At 43.2% G+C, this 22,953-nt stretch overlaps 2 protein-coding genes across 2 annotated transcripts in view; both read right to left on the bottom strand.

Annotated features, from left to right (window-relative positions):
* LOC101855058 (multiple epidermal growth factor-like domains protein 10) overlaps positions 1-6,091 on the bottom strand; it is a 6,429-nt gene extending 338 nt beyond the window's left edge. Inside the window, exons 1-2 of the mRNA XM_005109708.2 lie at positions 4,949-6,091; positions 558-1,374 (exon numbers count right to left, since the gene is read on the bottom strand). Of these exons, the coding sequence (XP_005109765.1) occupies positions 558-1,374; positions 4,949-5,574 (1,443 nt within the window). The 5' untranslated portion in view covers positions 5,575-6,091. The remainder of the gene's footprint in view (positions 1-557; positions 1,375-4,948) is intronic.
* A 5,565-nt stretch (positions 6,092-11,656) lies between these two features.
* On the bottom strand, positions 11,657-22,132 carry LOC101854675 (ubiquitin-conjugating enzyme E2-22 kDa). The gene is made up of 6 exons (XM_005109707.3): positions 21,883-22,132; positions 17,459-17,611; positions 16,481-16,563; positions 15,383-15,546; positions 14,243-14,307; positions 11,657-13,196 (listed from the first exon to the last, which is right to left on the bottom strand). The coding sequence occupies exons 1-6, from the start codon at positions 21,943-21,945 to the stop codon at positions 13,125-13,127; spliced, it is 600 nt and encodes a 199-aa protein (XP_005109764.1). The 5' UTR covers positions 21,946-22,132; the 3' UTR covers positions 11,657-13,124.
* Between the last annotated feature and the right edge of the window lie 821 nt (positions 22,133-22,953).

Raw genomic sequence — 22,953 nt, 5'->3', positions numbered from 1 at the left:
GCCCTTATCCGAGAAGGCTAGGTGTAGATCTTTCCTACCTGAAGATCATGGGTGTGGCTGAAAGACAGCAGTAAGAAGAAGCGAAGGAGTAGCAGTAGAAAGGTTGCAGAAAGAATCAGGAGCCTAGAGGAAGGGGCAAAGGAGGTGAGGGGGTGGGGGCATAAAGAGGAGACGAAATCAGGCGACAGAACATTGCTAGAGAGCAGGAAAGGAGGTGAACGGAGACAATTTTAGAGAAGGAATTTGTTTCCGTCGCTAACTACCTCAGGACTCTAGGCCACGAGAGCCCCCGGGGTTGTTTGGGTTTTTTTTGGGTTTTTTTTTTGGGGGGGGGGGTTTAGAAAGAGAGATTTGACAGAAAACAGAGGTAATGAGATCAAAAGAAAGAACCTCTTGTGTCCCTCCTATAAATAACCGAGGTGGTCGCCTCATCCAACGTTAAGACCTGTATGCAAAGATCTAAGAATACTAAACAGAACGATTTAAATTTATCTTGTTTTAACCCCAGGCAGACGAAAGTGAACCAGCTATAGCAACACACTGACAAGACAACTGACCTTGACAAGACTGCTGACTTTGACAAGACTACTGACCTTGACCAGACTACTGACCTTGACCAGACTACTGACCTTGACAAGACTACTGACCTTGACAAGACTACCGACCTTGACAAGACTACCGACCTTGACAAGACTACTGACCTTGACAAGACTACTGACCTTGACCAGACTACTGACCTTGACAAGATTACTGACCTTGACAAGACTATTGACCTTGACCAGACTACTGACCTTTCTACAGTACTTGCCGAAGGTGCCCACATGACAGTTAGAGACGTTGCAGGATTCCCTCTCCCAGCCGCCCCTGCATTTTCCTCCTGGACACACCCCCGTGTTGACGTCACATTGCTCGCCCAGGTGACACACGCAGTAGCTCTCGCAGCCAGGCCCAAATCTTCCCGTGTTACATCTCGTCAGACGACAGCTCGGGCCCACCCAGCCGTCCGCACAGCCCTCACGGCTCAGGCACTCACCCCCCACCTGCGCGCACGCCGTGGTGCTGTTGTAGCAGTTGCAGTACGACTCACACGTGGGCCCGTACCTCCCGGGATCACACGGACTCAGGGTGCAGTCGTTCCCGCCCGCCCCAGGGAAGCAGCCCAGCAGACAGTCGCCGTTGGAGGCGTTGCATTGTTGGCCGGCCCTACAGAAGCAGGGCTTGTCGCAGTGTGCTCCGTACATGCCCAGAGGACACGCCGTCTGGTTACAGCTCGCTCCTCGCCACCCGGGGTCACAGCCACCCGGGCAGATCCCTGTGTCTATGGGGCAGGGTGGCCCGGCACAGTTACACTGGAGTTCACACATGGGGCCCCACCTGGTGAGGGAAACATGGGAGGAATGGTGGGGAAACATGGGAGGAATGGTGGGGAAAGAAGGCGCACGACAAAATAATACAATCGAAGAAACAGGCTTTTTTTCCACTAGTTTGGGTCATTTCTATTGAATTTTTGTTGTTGTTTTTTTTGTGCGACACCTTTTATGTCCATAGACAAATGCATGTCCGTGAGAATAGAACTGAGAACTGTAGATGAAGAGTACAGAGCATCAGATCTTTCCGTGAGAATAGAACTGAGAACTGTAGATGAAGAGTACAGAGCATCAGATCTTTCCGTGAGAATAGAACTGAGAACTGTAGATGAAGAGTACAGAGCATCAGATCTTTCCGTGAGAATAGAACTGAGAACTGTAGATGAAGAGTACAGAGCATCAGATCTTTCCGTGAGAATAGAACTGAGAACTGTAGATGAAGAGTACAGAGCATCAGATCTTTCCGTGTGAGAATAGAACTGAGAACTGTAGATGAAAAGTACAGAGCATCAGATCTTTCCGTGAGAATAGAACTGAGAACTGTAGATGAAAAGTACAGAGCATCAGATCTTTCCGTGAGAATAGAACTGAGAACTGTAGATGAAAAGTACAGAGCATCAGATCTTTCCGTGAGAATAGAACTGAGAACTGTAGATGAAGAGTACAGAGCATCAGATCTTTCCGTGAGAATAGAACTGAGAACTGTAGATGAAGAGTACAGAGCATCAGATCTTTCCGTGAGAATAGAACTGAGAACTGTAGATGAAGAGTACAGAGCATCAGATCTTTCCGTGAGAATAGAACTGAGAACTGTAGATGAGAAGTACAGAGCATCAGATCTTTCCGTGTGAATAGTCCTGAGAACTGTAGATGGAAAGTACAGAGCATCAGATCTTTCCGTGTGAATAGTCCTGAGAACTGTAGATGGAAAGTACAGAGCATCAGATCTTTCCGTGAGAATAGTCCTGAGAACTGTAGATGGAAAGTACAGAGCATCAGATCTTTCCGTGAGAATAGTCCTGAGAAATGTAGATGAAAAGTACAGAGCATCAGATCTTTCCGTGTGAATAGTCCTGAGAAATGTAGATGAAAAGTACAGAGCATCAGATCTTTCCGTGTGAATAGTCCTGAGAAATGTAGATGAAAAGTACAGAGCATCAGATCTTTCCGTGTGAATAGAACTGAGAACTGTAGATGAAAAGTACAGAGCATCAGATCTTTCCGTGTGAATAGAACTGAGAACTGTAGATGAAAAGTACAGAGCATCAGATCTTTCCGTGTGAATAGTCCTGAGAAATGTAGATGAAAAGTACAGAGCATCAGATCTTTCCGTGTGAATAGAACTGAGAAATGTAGATGAAAAGTACAGAGCGTCAGATCTTTCCGTTTTCTGGGACTCTGGAGCTATTGAAGTTCACAAACTTTGACGGCCATTTTCTCGCAAATTTTACCGCTCAAACCCGTGGACCACACCTCGTTCAATCACAACTGTTTCCACTTCTATTCCAGATACATGGGTACATTTATTTGTTTCACTGATGTCTATTCCAGATACATGGGTACATTTATTTGTTTCGCTGATGTCTATTCCAGATACATGGGTACATTTATTTGTTTCACTGATGTCTATTCCAGATACATGGGGACATTTATTTGTTTCACTGATGTCTATTCCAGATACATGGGTACATTTATTTGTTTCGCTGATGTCTATTCCAGATACATGGGTACATTTATTTGTTTCACTGATGTCTATTCCAGATACATGGGTACATTTATTTGTTTCACTGATGTCTATTCCAGATACATGGGTACATTTATTTGTTTCACTGATGTCTATTCCAGATACATGGGTACATTTATTTGTTTCACTGATGTCTATTCCAGATACATGGGTACATTTATTTGTTTCGCTGATGTCTATTCCAGATACATGGGTACATTTATTTGTTTCGCTGATGTCTATTCCAGATACATGGGTACATTTATTTGTTTCACTGATGTCTATTCCAGATACATGGGTACATTTATTTGTTTCGCTGATGTCTATTCCAGATACATGGGTACATTTATTTGTTTCACTGATGTCTATTCCAGATACATGGGTACATTTATTTGTTTCGCTGATGTCTATTCCAGATACATGGGTACATTTATTTGTTTCCCTGATGTCTATTCCAGATACATGGGTACATTTATTTGTTTCACTGATGTCTATTCCAGATACATGGGTACATTTATTTGTTTCGCTGATGTCTATTCCAGATACATGGGTACATTTATTTGTTTCGCTGATGTCTATTCCAGATACATGGGTACATTTATTTGTTTCACTGATGTCTATTCCAGATACATGGGTACATTTATTTGTTTCACTGATGTCTATTCCAGATACATGGGTACATTTATTTGTTTCACTGAAAGTGAAAGCAGGGCAAAAGCATAAGCCTTTAGACGACACCAATAACACCACAAGCCCAAAAATGGACGAGCGCATGATTTCACCGCGTTGTCACACAGATGGTCACTTCTAACACTTTGCGGTCACTTGACACAATAACCAGTCACTTGACACAATAACCAGTCATTTGACACAATAACCAGTCACTTGACACAATAACCAGTCACTTGACACAATAACGCGCCGGTGAAAATTGTTCCGTTCGTTCTGGTCACCTGGTGACGCAGTTCTGTGCCAGGCCTGAGAAGTCTGTTACAGTCACTCTCCTGGCTGGTGACCAGATGGGGTGACCAGATGGGGTATTTTGTACTGCTGGCTGTGTGACTGCAAAATGTTAAGCACAAGGGGTCTATCCCGAAAAATGCTGTTTTGAGAAAATCGAAGGTAAAGTTTTTGCCCCTTGTTCAGTCTCTTTAAAAGACAAGGAGAGTTTTCTCTATAACCAAACAAATATACGCACCAAATAAACCAAACTTCTCCTATAGGTAGGGCAATGCCCACTTTTGGTGTTGGTCAAGATTTCTGGAAACCCTAGAAATCTGGGTTAGCCCGCTTGTCCTTAAAAGAGGCCAAATCTTGGTGGGTAGGTAGGTAGGTAGGTAGGTAGGTAGGTAGGTAGGTAGGTAGGTAGGTAGGTAGGTAGGTAGGTAGGTATTTATTAAATGTTTAAAAGATCATTGTCCCAAATCACATTTAAAAAAGCAGTTAACATTTTAGAGAAGAGACTTTCGTGAAATCAGTATAGATTCTGACGTCATTATAAGCGATATACATAGATCTGTAACAATATTCAAGCGTGTTGAGTTGTTGACTAAGTTTCTATCATGAGACAGTTTTGATTGTAAAATAGGTTGTTTGTTTGTTTGTTTGTTTGCTTGTTTGTTCGTTTGTTTTTTATTGTTGTTGTTTTTGTTTTTGTTTTTTGTGGGGGGGTCGCTTTTTTTGCGTGGGGCAGTTTGCTTTGGACTCTCTAACTATCACATTGCCAAAAAGAAGAAAGCAAGAAACAACGCATGTGATGTCGATCCTTTCTCTAGCGTCTACTCCCGTGTGTGTACACAGCTACTGTCCACCTGTTGCTTCACCCCACGTACAAACAAAACAAGGCTGCAGGCCCTACCGCTTGTCCGGACACGGTGAGTAGTCACAACTGTCCACTTTCTTGACGCGCAGACACCGGGCCGGACATCCCAGAGCCGTGGTACAGTTGGCCGTCCCCAGGTCTGGGCACAGGCACAGCTCGCTGCACTCGGCGTGCGTCATACAGAACTGGCAGGCGGCAAGCAGCTTCATGGCGGGGTGCACACTGCACGTGGCGGCTAGCCACTTCCTGGGTCGTCTGGTGAGCACACAGTCCTTGCCCGGCTGAGTGGACGGCTCGTCTGTCTGCCAGGGGGAGAAGGTGTGGGTGAGAGCCGGTCCTTCCTCCCAGCGGAACGTTCGCCAGTTGTCCCAGACCTTGGCGCCCAGGAACACCAGGCTTCCCTCCTTCATGATGGTCTTGCTGGAGAAGAGCGTGTCGAAGGCAGAACTTTTCTCCTCTGTCTCCAGCATGGCCAGTTTGCCTCCGTACTTCCGACAAGTGGCGAGGATGTCCGAGTATTGGCCCTGGACCCGCGGAAAGCCGTAGAAGTGGTGACATTTGTCCCTGGTAGTCCCCGGGGAGTCACACGGAATGGCGCGGACACAGACAGAAACCATCGTCGCCACCAGGAGAACGGTCAACGTTTGGGAGAGGATCCTCATGACGTCATGACAAGAAACAGAGCAGGAATCATCTCCCCGGGAACCCCAGCGCTCTGCCGTGGTCTGTGCTTGTCGTTACAAACGTAATGAGCCATCATCAATTGACCTACATGAGCGGGGGCAAAGGTCAACACGCACCAACAGTGGCACGTTCTCGTTCTCCTCGTGGAAATGTGCACCTGTCTCGTGTGTATCCATGAAGTCTGTGAACAAGTCAACAGTCGGGTCGTGTGTCTATGACGTCAGTAGACAAGTCAACAGCCGGGTCGTGTGTCTATGACGTCAGTAGACGGGTCAACAGTCGGGTCGTGTGTCTATGACGTCAGTAGACAGGTCAACAGACGGGTCAGTGGTCAGGGCTGGAGTGACCACGATGCTACAGTGTTGCAGCCATCCCCCTCAATTCCATTAAAGAAAACTAGAGCCGGCATGTTGGAAATAACTCTGAGCCCAGGAATTATACAGTGTCCCAGACACGGAACTGCCAACCTCTCTCTTCGAAACAAAACAACAACAACAACAACAAAAATAGATCCACCAAATGAACGACTTTCCAGGCGTCGGTTTCGGGGAACAACAAGCGATGCTGGAAGCTTGAAAACATGGACCCTTGGAGTGTCAAAAGTTATCACACACAATGGATGGACCAAGGGAAGCTGGTGTCTCTAGAGGGTCGGGGAGAGACAGCAACCTGCGTGGAAAAGCCAGAAGAATATCCAACCAGCTGATAACTGGCACTATCAGCAGGCAGACCCTTTCATGGATCCTGGAGAGGAGGGAGAAGCAGCTGTGGCATAGTGCCGCCTGCAATGACGCCTAGATCTATTCTCCAATCAAATAGGTAAGTAAGTGTCAAACGTCCCCTATAATTCTCCGTGCGTTATAACAGACTGCAGTCTTTCGCGATTAGATATCTAGATCTACATAGATCTAGCAATGAGTTCATGCAATACTTTATGGGCTTTTTTTATTGTAGGAAAGTCTACTCTAGAGTGTACACATGATCTTGATCTAATCTAGTTTGTTTGTTTTGTTATTTACTGAACTTCCTTTCAGACGCAGCTCATTTCTGTTCGTCCGGAAAACCGGAAGTGTCAAACGCCAATGTGCACAAAAGCAGCGCAAACAGATCGGATGTTGGTGCGCACCAAGAGCGGAAAATGTCCCATGGTTTTGATCCAGAAAACGTCAGGAGATATCACAGATTCTCAGAGGTTTTACCTATAGCCATACTATAAATAAAACGCGTCCCTTTCAAGCAATGCGTACAACAGCTGTGTGGCCTTTGGGACAGACCAAACGGGGAACGGCTGTTCATGAAACTCACAAGCTGTAGTGTTTCCCATTTCTGGAAATCCAGCATGCGGTTGGGCTAGCGAAATACATTGTATAAGCCTAAAAGTAAGAAGATATCTAATAATTGGTGTCAAAAAGGACCTGCAATATTTCAAATCGTAACAGTTTTTACCAGATTTTTTAAACAAGGTGTAATTTCTAATTCCCCAAACATACACGTGTCCAGGCTACGTACTCGACTCACTCACTCTCAGAGGACGTGCATTCCTCGACAGGTGGCTCTCGTGATCTAGAGGTTAAGGTGTTCTCCTCTCATGCATTGGGTCCCGGGTTCAAATCCAATGAGCGAAGGAAAATTTTCTTCTCTAAAATGTTCTCCTTTCATACCCTTTCCTGCTCTCTAGCAATGTTCTGTCGTCTGCTTTCATTTCCACTTTCTGCCCCCACCCCCTCACCTCCTTTGCCCCCTCCTCTGGGCTCCTGACTCTTTCTGCAGCCTTTCTACTGCTACGCCTTGGCTCCTCCTAACTGCTGTCTTTCAGCCACACCCCTGATCTTCTGGTAGGAAAGATCTACACCTAGCCTTCTCAGATAAGGGCGAAAAATCTCGGAGGTCCTATGTGCAAGTTGCGCACGTTAAAGATCTCTTGGTGGAGGGCTTCGGCAGCGACCTGGGAAAAATTCAAAATTTCCTACCAAACGAAAATGTTTACTGTGCCCCGCGCGCTCCAATGACCTTATGCAGTTGCGAGCGCCGTAAAACACTAACCAAAAAAAAAAGATATTTTTATATAGGAAGCCTCTGGGAGGACAGACCATTTCTTTTTTTTCTTGTTTCTTTTGTTAGAGCTTTACACAGTTACAACACGATAAGATCATCTAGGTGAGGAAGATTGGAAGAGTTACAAGACAGTAACAAACATAACAAAGGGGGAGGAGAGAAAAGGACAATAGATGTTGGATATGAAGGAAGGAACAAACCACACCAGAGCACCCGCCAACCCCCCACAAACAGAGCTACCACTGAGCAACAAAACGACAAAAACAAGTATCAGAACAGACATAAGAAACAGCTACCACCGAGCAATAAACCGACACTCAATAACAACAGACATAAGAAACAGCTACCACCGAGCAATAAAACGACACACAAATATTACATAAGAAACAGAGCAAGCACAGAGCGATCAAACGACAGACACAAGGCACTAGATGGTGTTTCATGTGCATGTATTTAATGAAAAACAAGCAGTAACTTTACATGATCATCATAGGTATGGGGGAAAATAAATATTCCAAGTACGTTCCTCCAAAGTCCACGAAATGCAACACAACTTCTCTCCTTGCTCTTACAGTACACTCAGATTTCTCCCACAGAGAGCAATCCCTGTGCTGGTGCCACTGTCTGGGAACTTTTGTATCTCAGTAAGACTCACTATGTCTACCATACACCCCGTGTTCCCGCTCTATCATCTATCATCTATCTCCTCATCGACCATCATCATGTCTGGAAATGTGTATCACAACAGATACAGTGACCCCGCCCTATCACTATCACCGCCTACAGTACAGCCTCTCTATAACGACATCCTCTCTATAACGACATCCTCTGTATAGCGACATCCTCTATATAGCGACATCATGGTGCACAGGTCCCAATTTTTTCCTTATAAAATATCACTAGTAATGTTTGTGACTGCCTCTCTTCTCTTTAACGACAAATCTCGATAACATTAAGACATTTTTTTCTGCTTCCGACGATGTCGTTAAAGAGAGGCTGCACTGTATCTCCCCACCAGCCCTCATCTCGTGTGAAAACGTCTCTCTCTCTCTCTATATATATATATATATACTCTATATAGGCCAACAACACACACCGTGTCCCCGCCCTATCACTACATGCACCGCGACCACCTATCTCCTCACTACCAACCCTTATCTTCAGAATAACTAACATGGTAAAACAACACGTCAGTCCGTCATGCGCAGTGGGAGAGACAACCAGCCCTCAAGACAAGGGGAGGGGGGGAGAGGTGAGGGAGGAGAGGCGAGGGAGGGAGGGGGGCAGAGGGAAGGGGGAAGAGAAGGAGGGGGGTGGGGGAGGGGGGATGTCTTTGCAGCACAGTTACCACGGGAACTTGTGGGTAAAAAGGCGGTCACACAAAGAAAAACCCCTGGTGTGCATTATACCGTCGGTATCCGGTACTGCAAACTGCCGCATCAACTCAAAGTCTGTGTGTACTTTTTACTGCAAAAACAGAAAAAAACACTTGTTTTTGCGGTTTTGTTCCTATCAGAAATCACGAAAAGCAAGAAAATTGTACGCCTTGACCGTGCGTAGCATTAGAAAATCCTGTCCCCCACACCGCTGGTGCAGCCAGCTTTCCACTCCACCCTTCAGCTTTTGCAAACAAAGTACATTATGTAGTTTGTGTTTTTGTTGTTAGACTACATGTACTCTAACATTATGTAGTTTGTGTTTTTGTTGTTAGACTACATGTACTCTAACATTATGTAGTTTGTGTATTTGTTGTTAGACTACATGTACTCTAACATTATGTAGTTTGTGTTTTTGTTGTTAGACTAAGAAGAAGAAAATCAACACCAAAATGGTCACATAGTGCTGGCAGACAGACAGACAGACAGACAGACAGACAGACAGACAGACAGACAGACAGACAGACAGACAGACAGACAGACAGACAGACAGACAGAGGGAAAGTACTAGTAAAGAAGTAGAAGCTACTGGTGGCACCAACCAACCACCCTCAAACAAATTGGTTTCTTTGCCCGATTCAGTCAGTAATTCTACCCCAACACGTACCACACCGATATATATCACACTGACTAACGTCCACCAACTGTCATTTCACCGAGGACACCAGGACATGAATGATGAACTTAAGTAACACATCACGCTTCTATCTTTCCCAGTTATTTTAGTTTCCACTTCCCATGCTGTAAACCTGCAATGACCGCGAGATGCCTTGTGGTGTTATAGAAGTACGAATCTTATGGACAGTGAAGCTGGACAGTTATGACGCACCGAGAAAACTACACACAAGTCAAGAGAAAATGGAGGAGAGGGAAGCAAAACCAAACCCCAAACTCCCCCAAACACTCTTCCACACGGACATACAGGACGGAGAGAAAGGAAAACGGACAAGCTGAGGCAGTGGGGAAACCAACCCAACGTGATCGATTCTCCGATTCTTTCTTCACACAATTATAATAATATGTGTCACGACGCGGTGGAATCAGGCGCTCGTCAATTTTGGGGCATGTGGAGTTATTGGTATCATCTGAAAGCCCGATTTATTTGACTTGCCCCCAATGAAATATGTATCCACTTATCTAGAATAGAACTCGAGATATTTGCCATTGAAGGAAGTGAGGTCGCCTGGTTTCAGCGATGAAATTAGCAAGAAAAGTTTGGGAACTCCAATAGCTACAGAGTCTTTGAACACAGAACATGACATATTTTGAGCCTTCAATCAATGTTTTTCAGTAAAATTCACAGGGAAATGAGTTTTTTATATGGACATAAAAGAGGTTAGATCTAAGCCAAAAAATAAAAATTTGATCGATAAATATTTCCAAACTGGTGGGGAAATGACGATTTCGTTATTTTGACGAGCGCCTGATTTCACCACAGTGCCTCACATAGTGGAATGAACGACTCAGTGTTGTTGTTATTGTTATTACTGATCCAGAATGACTTGGTGTTGTTGTTATTGTTATTACTGATCCAGAATGACTCAGTGTTGTTGTTATTGTTATTACTGATCCAGAATGACTTGGTGTTGTTGTTATTGTTATTACTGATCCAGAATGACTCAGTGTTGTTGTTGTTATTACTGATCCAGAATGACTCAGTGTTGTTATTGTTATTATTGATCCAGAATGACTCAGTGTTGTTGTTATTGTTATTATTGATCCAGAATGACTCAGTGTTGTTGTTATTGTTATTACTGATCCAGAACGACTCAGTGTTGTTGTTATTGTTATTATTGATCCAGAATGACTCAGTGTTGTTGTTATTGTTATTATTGATCCAGAATGACTCAGTGTTGTTGTTATTGTTATTACTGATCCAGAACGACTCAGTGTTGTTGTTATTGTTATTACTGATCCAGAATGACTCAGTGTTGTTGTTATTGTTATTATTGATCCAGAACGACTCAGTGTTGTTGTTATTGTTATAATCCATCCAGATTGACTCAGAGCCAGAAGCAGCCACCCAGATCCAGGGAAATCCCTCTACCTTCAACCTTTCATATCACCCGAGTCTTTCCCCAAAGTATCAACTAGACATTTCACTTTTCTCAAATGCCCAACTTCCAAAGGGAACAGTAATCTTTCCTAACCAACAAAACCAAGAGAGACAATACTGACAGTGACAAAGCCACAGAGAGCTGGTGGGGAAGAACGACGGTTCCACGGAAATTGCGACAAGACCCAGGTCTGGCAACACACATCTACAAATATCCGTACGATCAAAACTACCGATGAAAGCATCGCCAAAAAACTTTTCTTTTGTGATTCTCTCAGCAAGATCTGTGAATCACAACAAGCAATGGGAATTTCCAGCTATTCAAAGAAGATCCCACTCATCTTGTTCTATTCTCCCCCCCCCCCCCAGCAACAAATCGGTGGCCGCTCCGATCTGCCTCTCTCATACTTCATGTCTGCTGGGAGTAATGGTTTCCAAAGGCATACACTTGATATGGCAAACATAGAGCATAGGTTTGTGGACAAACAAAGAAATGTGAAAACCAGGATACTTGAAATAGGAAAAACAACGTTGTTAGCAGTCTGTCGCAGAGGAGGAGTGAAAGTTCCACAATTATCTCCCACAATATTTCACACACAGTGGTGCCATGTACTCATCAGGCACTCACCCACAGCAGGGCAAACAATCATTTACACTTGCATGGGAAATCAAGTAGCGTCCTTTCTCACACAGTTAGGCTATATCTGGGGAGACGTGGAGCCCCAGCCAATCACACGTAGGTATACAGTCCACTCCACTTGTAGCCAAGTCGGTTGTAAAGATGTTCAGACGTAGCGATCGTTCTTCACAGAGCGGGCACTGGTGTAACACAAACTCAATCAAATGGAAACGGCCGTACCGAACTGACTACATCCGTCGAGACAGCTGTGGTGATGCGTATAACGGTTTTAACGATGTTTCCCCCCTGTTTAGTTTTGACCAATCCTTGATGAACCCAAAGATGTTTTGTAACGTTACGAACATTCACACAGCAGTAGGAGGCATCAGACACTTAGCCAGAAATCTCCCACAGAATGACACTATTGACAACCTTACATGACACATGCCAAAGCTCAATATTAACTCTACAGTGAGGTTGAGAACTGGGATTATTTCCCTTGAATTTTTCTTCCAACGGCTGTTGCGAACTTCGGATGTAGCAATCTTTTTTCTGACCCCCCACAACGACATCGCTACCAGCGTAGTCGACTGTATATCTGCCGAGAAGTGGCACCCCAGCCAATCACACGTAGGTATCTATCGACAGAGACATGGCGCTCCAGCCAATCATTCACTCTCCCGTCACAGCCACACAACACTGTCTCGTCCATCGCTACATGCTGCCAGAACATTTGCACCAACTTCCCCCACGATATTGTACACTTCTCTTTGGGGACAAATCATTATTAGCAACACACACTCAAAACTTGTGAGAAATCAATTTTTTTAAAAGAACTTTTCATCAATAAAAAGATCTAGACACTCATTCATTCCGTTTTAGTCACAAACAATCCCTACCATCACCTGTTACAAGCAAACCCCTTTACAAACAAGCCCCTATCATTCCCCGTTACAAGCCCCTATCATCACCTGTAACAAACAAGCCCCTATCATCACCTGTAACAAACAAGCCCCTATCATTCCCCGTTACAAGCCCCTATCATCACCTGTAACAAACAAGCCCCTATCATCACCTGTTACAAGCAAACCCCTTCACAAACAAGCCCCTATCATTCCCCGTTACAAAGCCCTATCATCACCTGTAACAAACAAAACCCATCCGGCTGTGCACAATCTCAAGCCATCATTCCTCTCAAGAGCAGATTTCACTGGACACAATTGATGGACCAGCATTGTCCTGCGACATGATTAAAAAACTGTCTATCAAAATTAGTAACCGCAAGGAGGACATTCTTCCAGGAGAAAAACAAACTATAATTATCTCAGGACATCATTATGGCATTACAGGGGGCTGGCTGCGTTAACTGATCAGGTACTCCGCCGCTCGGGTCACGTCCCAGTCTTTTGTCGAGAGCGCCACGCGTGCCTTATGCTGAGGACACAAAGACAAAGAAAATCATGGAGAGTCGTTTTGTTGTAGTAATAGTTTTACGGCACTTGCAAGCTACCCTTCTCCCTCCGAGACCTACCATTGACAACACACTCTATGGAACATTACAGCAACTGCAGCAAACCTGCACTTATCACTACATGGCATTGGACAGAAGGGCGAGAGCCCAGCTGTTGCTGGATCGATAACAACAACAACAACAACAACGGCACTTGCAACACAATAAGGTCGTATAAGTGCCGAAGATTAGAGGTGTTACAAGTGAGTAACATACATAAAATAGAAGGAGGGGAGATCAGGACGATAGATGTTTGATAGGAAAGAAGGAGAAAACCAGGCCAGAGCACCCGCCAACCTAGCAACCTTAGCATGTGTGGTGGAATTTTCCGTACATAATTAACCCCCCTCAGAAGCGACCTTTTCCCAGACCAGCAACATTCTGTGCTATAAACTGTCCGACAAATGGTATTTTGGTCAAGACTCCTTGTGGTCCTAGAAGTGATCAGAACAGGGCTTGGTCTCAACCCCTGAAATTCCAAGATTAATTCCTACCAAAATTGAAAAACCACTGGTCGGTACCGAAATATACACAGTGCCTTCGAAATCAGAAGAGCCCTACCAAGAAGGAAAAACAGTCACATAGGTACAACAATCACCGTTGCACTGCAGATGGCAAAAGGAGCAGTTACCCTTGAGACCCAGCAAAGGAACATATTGTTACAGTCCACAACTCCATCACTAAATCGGTGATTTTAATCGCACGGAAACACCACAGATCACTTGACCAGTTATTTTATAGGACAATTATATTTTGGGTCAAACTGCTGTGCTCAAGGTGTGTGTTTGTTGAGATTTGAGGCGAAAATGTGCCCAGGGTTAATAAGGGAGAACACCTACGTCTAAGAGGAGGAGGAAAAAATAGGAAAACAAATTCAGGTGAGTTGTACACAATACCTTCTCTGGATCAATAACAACAACAACACAATACTTCCAGGCAATGTCAACCAACTGGTGAGCCAAGTCATTACCTCGTCAAATCCCATGTTCTTCATGGACACAACCTTCTCTTCCAATTCTTTGTCACTCTTCGGACCTGGGGGAGACAAAAGCAACAATCAGTTCTGTTCAAATAAAGACATGCCTAGTGGCTAGGCTCTCGGACTCGCAACCGTAAGGTCGTGGGTTCGAACCCCGTCAGGGACCCGACGTTGTGTCCTTGGGAAAGGCACTTTACACGAATTTTCCTCACTTCACCCAGGTGGGAATGGGTACCCGGCTATAGACAGCGAAAGATCTTGTCAGTCTGTTAGTGTTTGAGCACTTAATCAGCTGCTTGCACTGTATGCTTCCCGGGAAGCTGAGAATGTTTCGGAGTGTTCTATGGTCTGTTGGGGTAATAATATAGTGTAAAGCGCATAGAGCCTGCTGTTGAGCGGGGATATGCGCCATACAAATGCTATCTATTATTATTATTATATTGTAGTTTTACTAAGGTTTTACGGCGCTCGCAACTGCATAAGGTCATAGGAGCGCCAAGGGGTGGATGTCAACAGAGAAGTCCTTACAGGGAATCAGGTCTTACTCTGCTCACCTCTCTAGCCTCAACAGCACAAAGTCTGCTTCGACTATCAAGGCACCCCAGAAATAGCGGGTCACAAGAGAGTGACAAACATACAAAAGAAGTAGAAGAAAAATAACGTTAGTAAGGATGAGGAAAGAAAAAGCAGCAGTTCCCTGTCGCAGTTCAGGCACAGTTTTGAGCGTGACATTGATGAATCAGTCCATTTACAATTACAATTCTACTGTATATAAGAACTGTTAATGTCCCCTTCTTTGGTAACCACCCACCTCAAACATTTCTCTCACACAAAAATCTGTGCAAAGCCAGCAAATGTGATGCTAATAACAATAACAATAATAATAATAACAATAGTCATTTTAAGTTTCCCTTCTGCAACACGGTTCCACTAAAAAAGTGCCAAATGTCTTTTGCAGTAATACCAAGGAAGAAAAGGCAACATCTGTAACACTTTGCCGTCACATCTCGCCGACCGGCGATGTTTACAACACAGTTTTTTTGGATTTCCCCAACATCCCTTCTCTTCTATGGCAAGGGTTTTTAACTACATGAGCCTTGTGATGGCGAAGTGGTACAGACGTGGACTCACCCCCAGCATAGGCACAGGTCCAGTGGCGCGCCGTGCGCTGAAAGATGGGGTTGTTCTCCTTGAACTGCTGGGCCACCACCGCATCCTGGGGGTCGTCGGGTTCTGCCGCGGCTAGCAAGGCCTGGAGGGATAGCAGAACGGTTCGCAGCGTCATGGCTGCAGCCCTGTGTCATACAGGGGAGAGAGAACACATCAAGGATCAGTCAAATAGTGAATACAGTGCAGTCCGCCTAAAGTGAACACACTTTATTTGAACAATCGCTTAAGGTAAACGATATTCTGAGGTCCCGATTGAAACGCTGTTTGTTTAAGAAAAAAAATAGTGGATAAAATGAACCGGTTTCATGGGGAAATCGGATAAAGTGAATGCCCAAAATGAGAGAAAACGAAGAACGGACCGACCGTGTCACTGTCGCCATGCTGTGAAAATACAATTCTTTCCAAACTGGTACTTCCTGCATATATAATACTAGCTGGACCCCTTTTCGATGAAAGGAATGATTGGTGCATTAACATCAACTGAAAGTCATTGGCCTACTATATTTACACTCTACTGGAAAGGAGCAATAAATCTTGAGAGAAAAGTGACACATGTGTTTCCAGTTGCCAAATATATAACAGATGTATCGATAGATTCTCTATTCCGCTTTCGTGGTTGTACACTCCAGAATTTCAAAGATGTGGTATCGGTGCGCATGGTTAGTGAACGGAAACCTCACTTGTTTACAAAAAAAATGACGTCTTAAAAGACAAACTTTCCCAAGATTAGATCTAAACGAGACTAATGAAAAACTGAAAATTAAACTACAGTGACTTCAAACTCCTCAATAAAACTGTGCACCCTTTCAATGATTCTGAACCACTATTAATTTTTTCAAATTCAAAAGTTAAGTGGTTGGGAAGTTTCAGACTGCCAAAGTGACGACTTTTACAAATAGAATATGTAGATATACACAAACACTTGGATACACAGTAGTCTGTTTCATCTGAAAACAGCGGTAAACCGAAAAAAAATACAGTCTCCGATTTATTTTTCACTATTTGAGCAACCTGTCTACACTGACAACACAGCTAAAATGACTGAAGTCTTGTACCCACCATTGATCCTTCAAGATGTCCAGACAGATAGCCCCCGTCACTGAGCTGATGTTTGGGTGCCAGATTTTTGTCACAAATTTCACCTTCAAAAAAAGAAAGGAAATAACGTCATGACCAAATAACAAAAGGAAATATCGTCATGACCAAATAACAAAAGGAAATAACGTCATGACCAAATAACCAATTCCAGTGAGAGAGAGAAAGAGGGGGACATAGCATAGAACAGAAAGTCCGAATTTCTCTTAAATAAGACGAGAAAAAAACAAATCCCAAGGTCAACTTATCAAGAACCTGCAACTCAAGTCAACTTATCGACTCAAGTCAACTTATCATGAACCTGCGACTCAAATCATCGACTAAGTCAACTTATTGAAAGGAATTTTTTTTAAATACCTAGTTAATACAGATTGCACTTAATCCACCTGAAAAATAGGGTAACAGTTTCAATGTTGGAGGCTCAGTTTTGGAGAAAAGCTCTCACGTCCCATAGCAGCACATCGAGGAACAACTAGCACCAGCCACGGATGCCACTGGACTTATCTAAAAATAACTGACATTTTTTTCGAGCCGAGATTTAGCATGCGACGAAACGACTAATGCAGCAAAACAACATCAAATCAGTTCAACAAGAAGAACAGACGATGCCCAAAATAACGGCTAAAAAAAATGAAAATAACGGAAAAACAGCATCCCTGATCAGCTCATCAGTTTGCGGTTGATAGATTGTCAAAAAAAAGCTGAAAATAAAACAAAGCAGTTTCCAGGATGAGTTGACTCGTTGGATCAACAAGTTGGAACAGTAAGTTGGAACAGTAAGTTGGAACAACAAGTTGGAACAGTAAGTTGGAACAGTAAGTTGGATCAGTAAGTTGGAACAGTAAGTTGGAACAGTAAGTTGGAACAGTAAGTTGGAACAGTAAGTTGGAACAACAAGTTGGAACAGTAAGCTTGAACAGTAAGCATGGCCATTTGATTTACCTGAGGTGGGTTGAAAGGGTAAGTCTCTGGGATTTTGATTTCCAGCTTGAACTTTCCCCCTTCGTATGCTGTGTCGGGCGGTCCTGCTATCTCTCCCCGTAATTCTGTGAAGGTGTCGTTGACTAATTCCACTTTAATATTGAAGGCAGAAACCTGAAAGAGATCATAAACAGAGGTAAAATGTAAGGTCTCATTATAATAGATAGACTCAGATGTAAAACCTAGGGTGATCTTCATCAAAAATCAACCCACCTATCAATATACAGTCACGCACATAAACGAAATAAACTTGACGCAGAAATCTTTTTGTTGCAAGCGTACAAATTTTTTTCAGTACGTTTTTTGATACAAATAACATACATGCAGGATGTAATATATATATACGGTCGCTTTTAAGCAAGGGGCTATCCCCAAAAACGCCATTTTGAGAAAACCGAAGGTAAACTTTTTGCCCCTTGTTCAGTTTCTTTAAAAGACAAGGAGTTTTCTTTATAACCAAACAATATACACACAAATGAAACCAAACTTTTCCTACAGGTAGTGCAATGTTAACATTTGGAATAGGTCAAGATTTCTGAAGACAGAAGTGGAGGATGGACCAGCAGGTTCCTGGTTTCTGAATTAGTCGCAGTACGCTAATTTTTGGTGGACCGCACCTTCTGCACTTAAGTTATTAGGATACTTAGATCTTGTATTTGGAAGCCACATGCAAATCAATTATAATAAATAAAAAACAGAGAAAAGTGGACCAGGAACATTTTATAGTTTGCTCTGCCCAAGAACTTTACTTAAGTGGACCCACATTGCCAGCCTAGGCTAGGCCTAAGAGGTACCATGAGACTAATGAGAGACGATAGAGGCGCAGGTGAAGTTTACCAGACCAGTGAAAAGAGGGGGAGACATGGTGAAGGTATCTAGATTTGTTTCTAACGTGTACTGTAGATAGGCTGTCTTCTCAATTAAGTTCAGACTTTTCTTCTCTTCGCTTACTTGGGCCAAGACTTGACCGTAGCCTAGATTCTAGAAGAAATGGAGAATCGGGAAGGATTTTTGCCTGTCCTGTACCGTGGTCTCCAAAATCCGTATTAGATCTAGATCTAATGTACATGTAAATATCTAGAAGATCTACATTAGATAAAGAAAAATACATTGTATAGTCTAGTATTTAGTAACCCATCATCATCATGCCCATGTAGATCATTGTGGGAACAATAGATCTAGATATCTAATGGGCCTGTCTGTTCTCAGTGTCAGTGGGAATAGTTTCTTGGCCTCATCCCAGTGACACTGGGACCAATTCTGGCCTATTCCCAGTGCTTTCCAAAATTAAAACCCTTTGCCTAAAACTTAAGGTGGGACACCTGGGTGTGACAAATGAGGTCCAAAATCAACTCTATGTAGTAACTCTGTAGTAATACATCATAGTATTTATGGCCGAATGATTGCAGTTTTACTTTTAAGGACTGTTCACAAATGACCCCACCCCTCTTGTCATCTTTCCCAGGACCCCCCCCCCCCCCTCAAGCTGCCGTCAACCAAAGTGTACACATGAGTACATTTAGATAGAACCTGTACAGGGTGCATTTTATATTTGCACCTTTGATCTTTTTTTTTTTTTTTTTATTGTTTATTAATTTAAAGAATACAATAATGGTGGCGCTGCCCCTGCTTGCACTGGAACCTGATCGACTGGTACACGTAAACAGCACTCAAAGGGTCTGTTTGGCCAATTTTGGTGGATCGTGTCACCACAAATTTTGTGTTATTAACTTTCATATACTCTTTCAGAGCCTCTGTGAACTCTAAAAAGCTTTTGAACTTGGACTCCCACTTCCATGCTGAATAGATCTAGAAAAACTAGAACTAGGTGTTGAGTGATTTCAGATTTGCGATGCAATAAGCCTTGGGGCCAACAGAACGCTACTGGCAAGGTTCCCTCAGGGCTCTGTTTTGAAAAATGAAAATGCCACGCAGGTAAGCTTTTTATAGGCCAAGACCGACTAGTTTCGCGGACTCTCGCATCATTTGCCAATATCGCGCAGCGATCTCGCGCAGTGTGGGCAGCACGCAACGATCTTGCGCAGCGCGCAGGTCAGGCCGACCCTGGGCGAATATAATTATTTCTTATTCGCACATCCGGTGCGATTAATATCAATTCTTATGTGCACACCCAGTGCAAATAACCACTTCCTACTTACAAACAAAGGGAAATAGCACGGGGAATTTTTTACATGAAAATCTCTGGATTATGTCTTCTTCGCACTCAAGCACGCTTCAGCTTTAAGCACCCTTAAGCATTCTCCCGACGACCGTGCTTAAAGCCGGCATGGACTGTACTGGACTCAAATCAGAGTCCGAATAAATAATTTTTGTCTAGATCTATATTCAGACTCGAATAGTCACTTTGATTAGTTTGTTATTGTAACCCTGACTTCAAGTTACTTCCACTCAGTTTCGGTTTGACTTTGGAGAGTGTAACTAAATTACACTCTGGACGACAACAAAACATAACAAAACTCAGGGGTAAGATCTCTATAGACATAGAATGCGCAACCAAACAGATCGACAAAAAGCGCTGCGCGATCCGCTGATCAACAGAATGCGCAACAATCGATGGATTGTCGCGCGTTTCCTCGATCAACCTAATGCGCAGCGCGATTGATGGATCACGCAAATCGACAGATCGCGCCCAACATATATTCTCAGTAGGCCTATAGCTTGGACAAGTGCCAACAGTGGTCACTCCTTCAATTTGTAACACTACTGTGACTTAAACTGGAATTCTTCCCACATCCCTTCCAACAAGAATAGCTTAAAAAAAAAAAAAAATTAAGATTGAAAAAATTAAGGCTGAAGTTAGCAAGATCAAAACGGAAGGCCAATTTAGGTGTACATTTTGATTCTATATTTAGTCATTTCGGGGAAATCCAACGCGATCACGAGAGTCAAAAAGTAAAGGAAGTGGCTATTCTCATCCGGGGTGAGAATAGAAATACGATCGACCTCTCACCCCGGGTGAGACTTGCGACCGTAGGCTATTCTCACCCGGTTTGAAACAAGACCTGTTTTTCCTAAGGAAGAGGCTAGCCGTACTTAATGACGGCTAGACTGGCAGTCTAGCCGTACTTAAGTACGGCTAGACTCGCAGTCTAGCCGTACTTATTCTTAATATGATGGCTAGACTGACCTATTTACAAAAAATAGGCCTACTGAATTGTAAATATACCTAAAGTATTTGTATTTGAGACGAAACCAGGTGCCTTAATGACAGTGCATGTATTTTAAACCTCCTGTTTTCTAATGTTAATAGGGCCTAAGATAAGTACGGCTAGACTGGCAGTCTAGCCGTACTTAAGTACGGGTAGACATCCAGGCTAGCCGTACTTAAGGACGGCTAGACTGTCAGGCTAGCCGTACTTAATATTGATGGCTGAATAGTAAATGAAATTTTTAGTTTGCAATGCCTAAAGTATTTGTATTTCAGACAAAACCAAAAGGTGCCTTACTGACTTGCATGTATTTGAACCTGAATAATTACTAGATCTAGATCTAATGAGACCTGTGTACTTGAAACAGGCTTGAGTCGATTGGGCCAAACCTAGATCTAAGTACGGCTAGACTGCCAGTCTAGCCGTCTAGACTCTCAGTCTAGCCGTACTTAAAGTACGGCTAGCCACTTTGTTTTCCTAATTTCGGAATACTTTCTATCGATGTGGATGATCAAATGGATAAAGGCAAAGAAAAGATTACGTTATAGCACAAAAGTAGGCTAATTTTATCGACTACAAATACTACAAAGATGCTATGGCTATTTCACTTTTCGAATCAAGCCGAACAACGGGGGTCGCCATTTTGTTTTGCCCGGAAGTTCTCGCAAGATCTACTCCTCCCCTCTTCTCTCTCTCTGTCTCTTTCTGAATACTGTCTATCGGTGTGGACGATCAAATTGACCAAAACAAAGTTAAAAAATGATGTTAAAACACAAAAAAAAGTAAATTAATGTGGTTGTCTACAAAGATGCTACGGCTATTTAACTTTTCGAATCGAGCCGAACTACGCGGGTCGCCATTTTGTTTTGACCGGAAGTTCTCGCGCTACTCCTCTCTCTCTCTTTCTCTCTCTCTCTCCACTGCCCACAGACAAAATTGTACGCTTTTAGTAGGCTACAGTTGTAATGGAACGTTTGTTCACGGCACAGAATTCTACAATTTTTCTGTTATCACAGTGTAGAATTCTGTGGTTTCGGGTGAACGCAAAATTTGTTGGCCTAGATATCTAGATCTAGATCTAGGCTATAACGGTGAACTAGATCTAGGCTATAACGGTGAACGCGCACCGGGTGAGAATAGCCAAAAGACTCGCCTGCACTATTCTCATCCCGGGTGAGAATAGTAGAGGTGGCCAAAAGTAAAAGAAAAGAATACCTCATCACTTTTGACTACTTCCTTGAACTCTCTTTTAATTCTCTGTTCGGCTATGTTAGCCATTTTCCTAGTTACAGCTCACTGTTCTGCTGCGATGAAACACACACACAATCTTTGTTTATGGGTATTAGGGGGAAACTACAATTGTAAATTTGGTGACATCTAGAGTTGACACTGAAGCACTCTGTAGTTTTAGCTTCCAGAGTAGGCTCAGCAACAGAGTCTGAGGTAACTTCCGGAATCTGAACAAAAACGTTGTAGGCTCGCACTGAATATCAAGAATTTCAATAATTGGTTTTTCTGTGGACTCTAATCAAACAAACAACAAAAAAGATGCCTTTGTAAAAATGCTAATAAATTGTTATCAACACTATCTAACTTTGCCAAGATATAACATCAAAGCCACAGTTTAGAACGTAAAATGGAAAATAGTCACGGAGTTTTAATTCAAGAAATGTTGTGTGAATAGTATTCAATATTCATGTCAACGTTGCCTTAGGCTATGGGGACGAAAAAAGGTGCGCACATTTCGCAATCTCAACACTTTCGCCCCTTGGCCTAAGGCTTTGGCCTATTATTGTCACTCAGTTTTTTAATCCATAAGAATCCGGACAAGATGAGAAGTCTATTTGTGTCCCACAAACAAACACACACACACACACACTCACACACACACACACACACACACACACACACACACACACACACGCGCGTGCATGCACACGCACGCACAGCACACGACGCACTCACACATACGCGCGCACATGCGCTCGCACACACACACACATACAAACACACACACACACACACACAGATATAATAATAATAATAATAATAATAATAATTATAATAATAATAATAATAATAATAATAATAATAATAATAATAATAATATAGACTGCTTTCTGAGTCTGGTGTTTTCTGACATTGCAGTGCTTCATTAAGGACTATACACCTATACACTAGGCCTACAACTATTATATAGGCCTAACGGTACTTTGGTTAAGGCTTTCTTCGACAAGGCCGCGCTTATACACGCTGGCAGACATCACATTTGCACTGATGTAAACG

The sequence above is a fragment of the Aplysia californica genome, unplaced genomic scaffold (assembly GCF_000002075.1).
Source record: "Aplysia californica isolate F4 #8 unplaced genomic scaffold, AplCal3.0 scaffold00807, whole genome shotgun sequence".
NCBI classification, from domain to species: domain Eukaryota; kingdom Metazoa; phylum Mollusca; class Gastropoda; order Aplysiida; family Aplysiidae; genus Aplysia; species Aplysia californica.
This window is presented reverse-complemented; position numbering and strand designations above follow the sequence as displayed.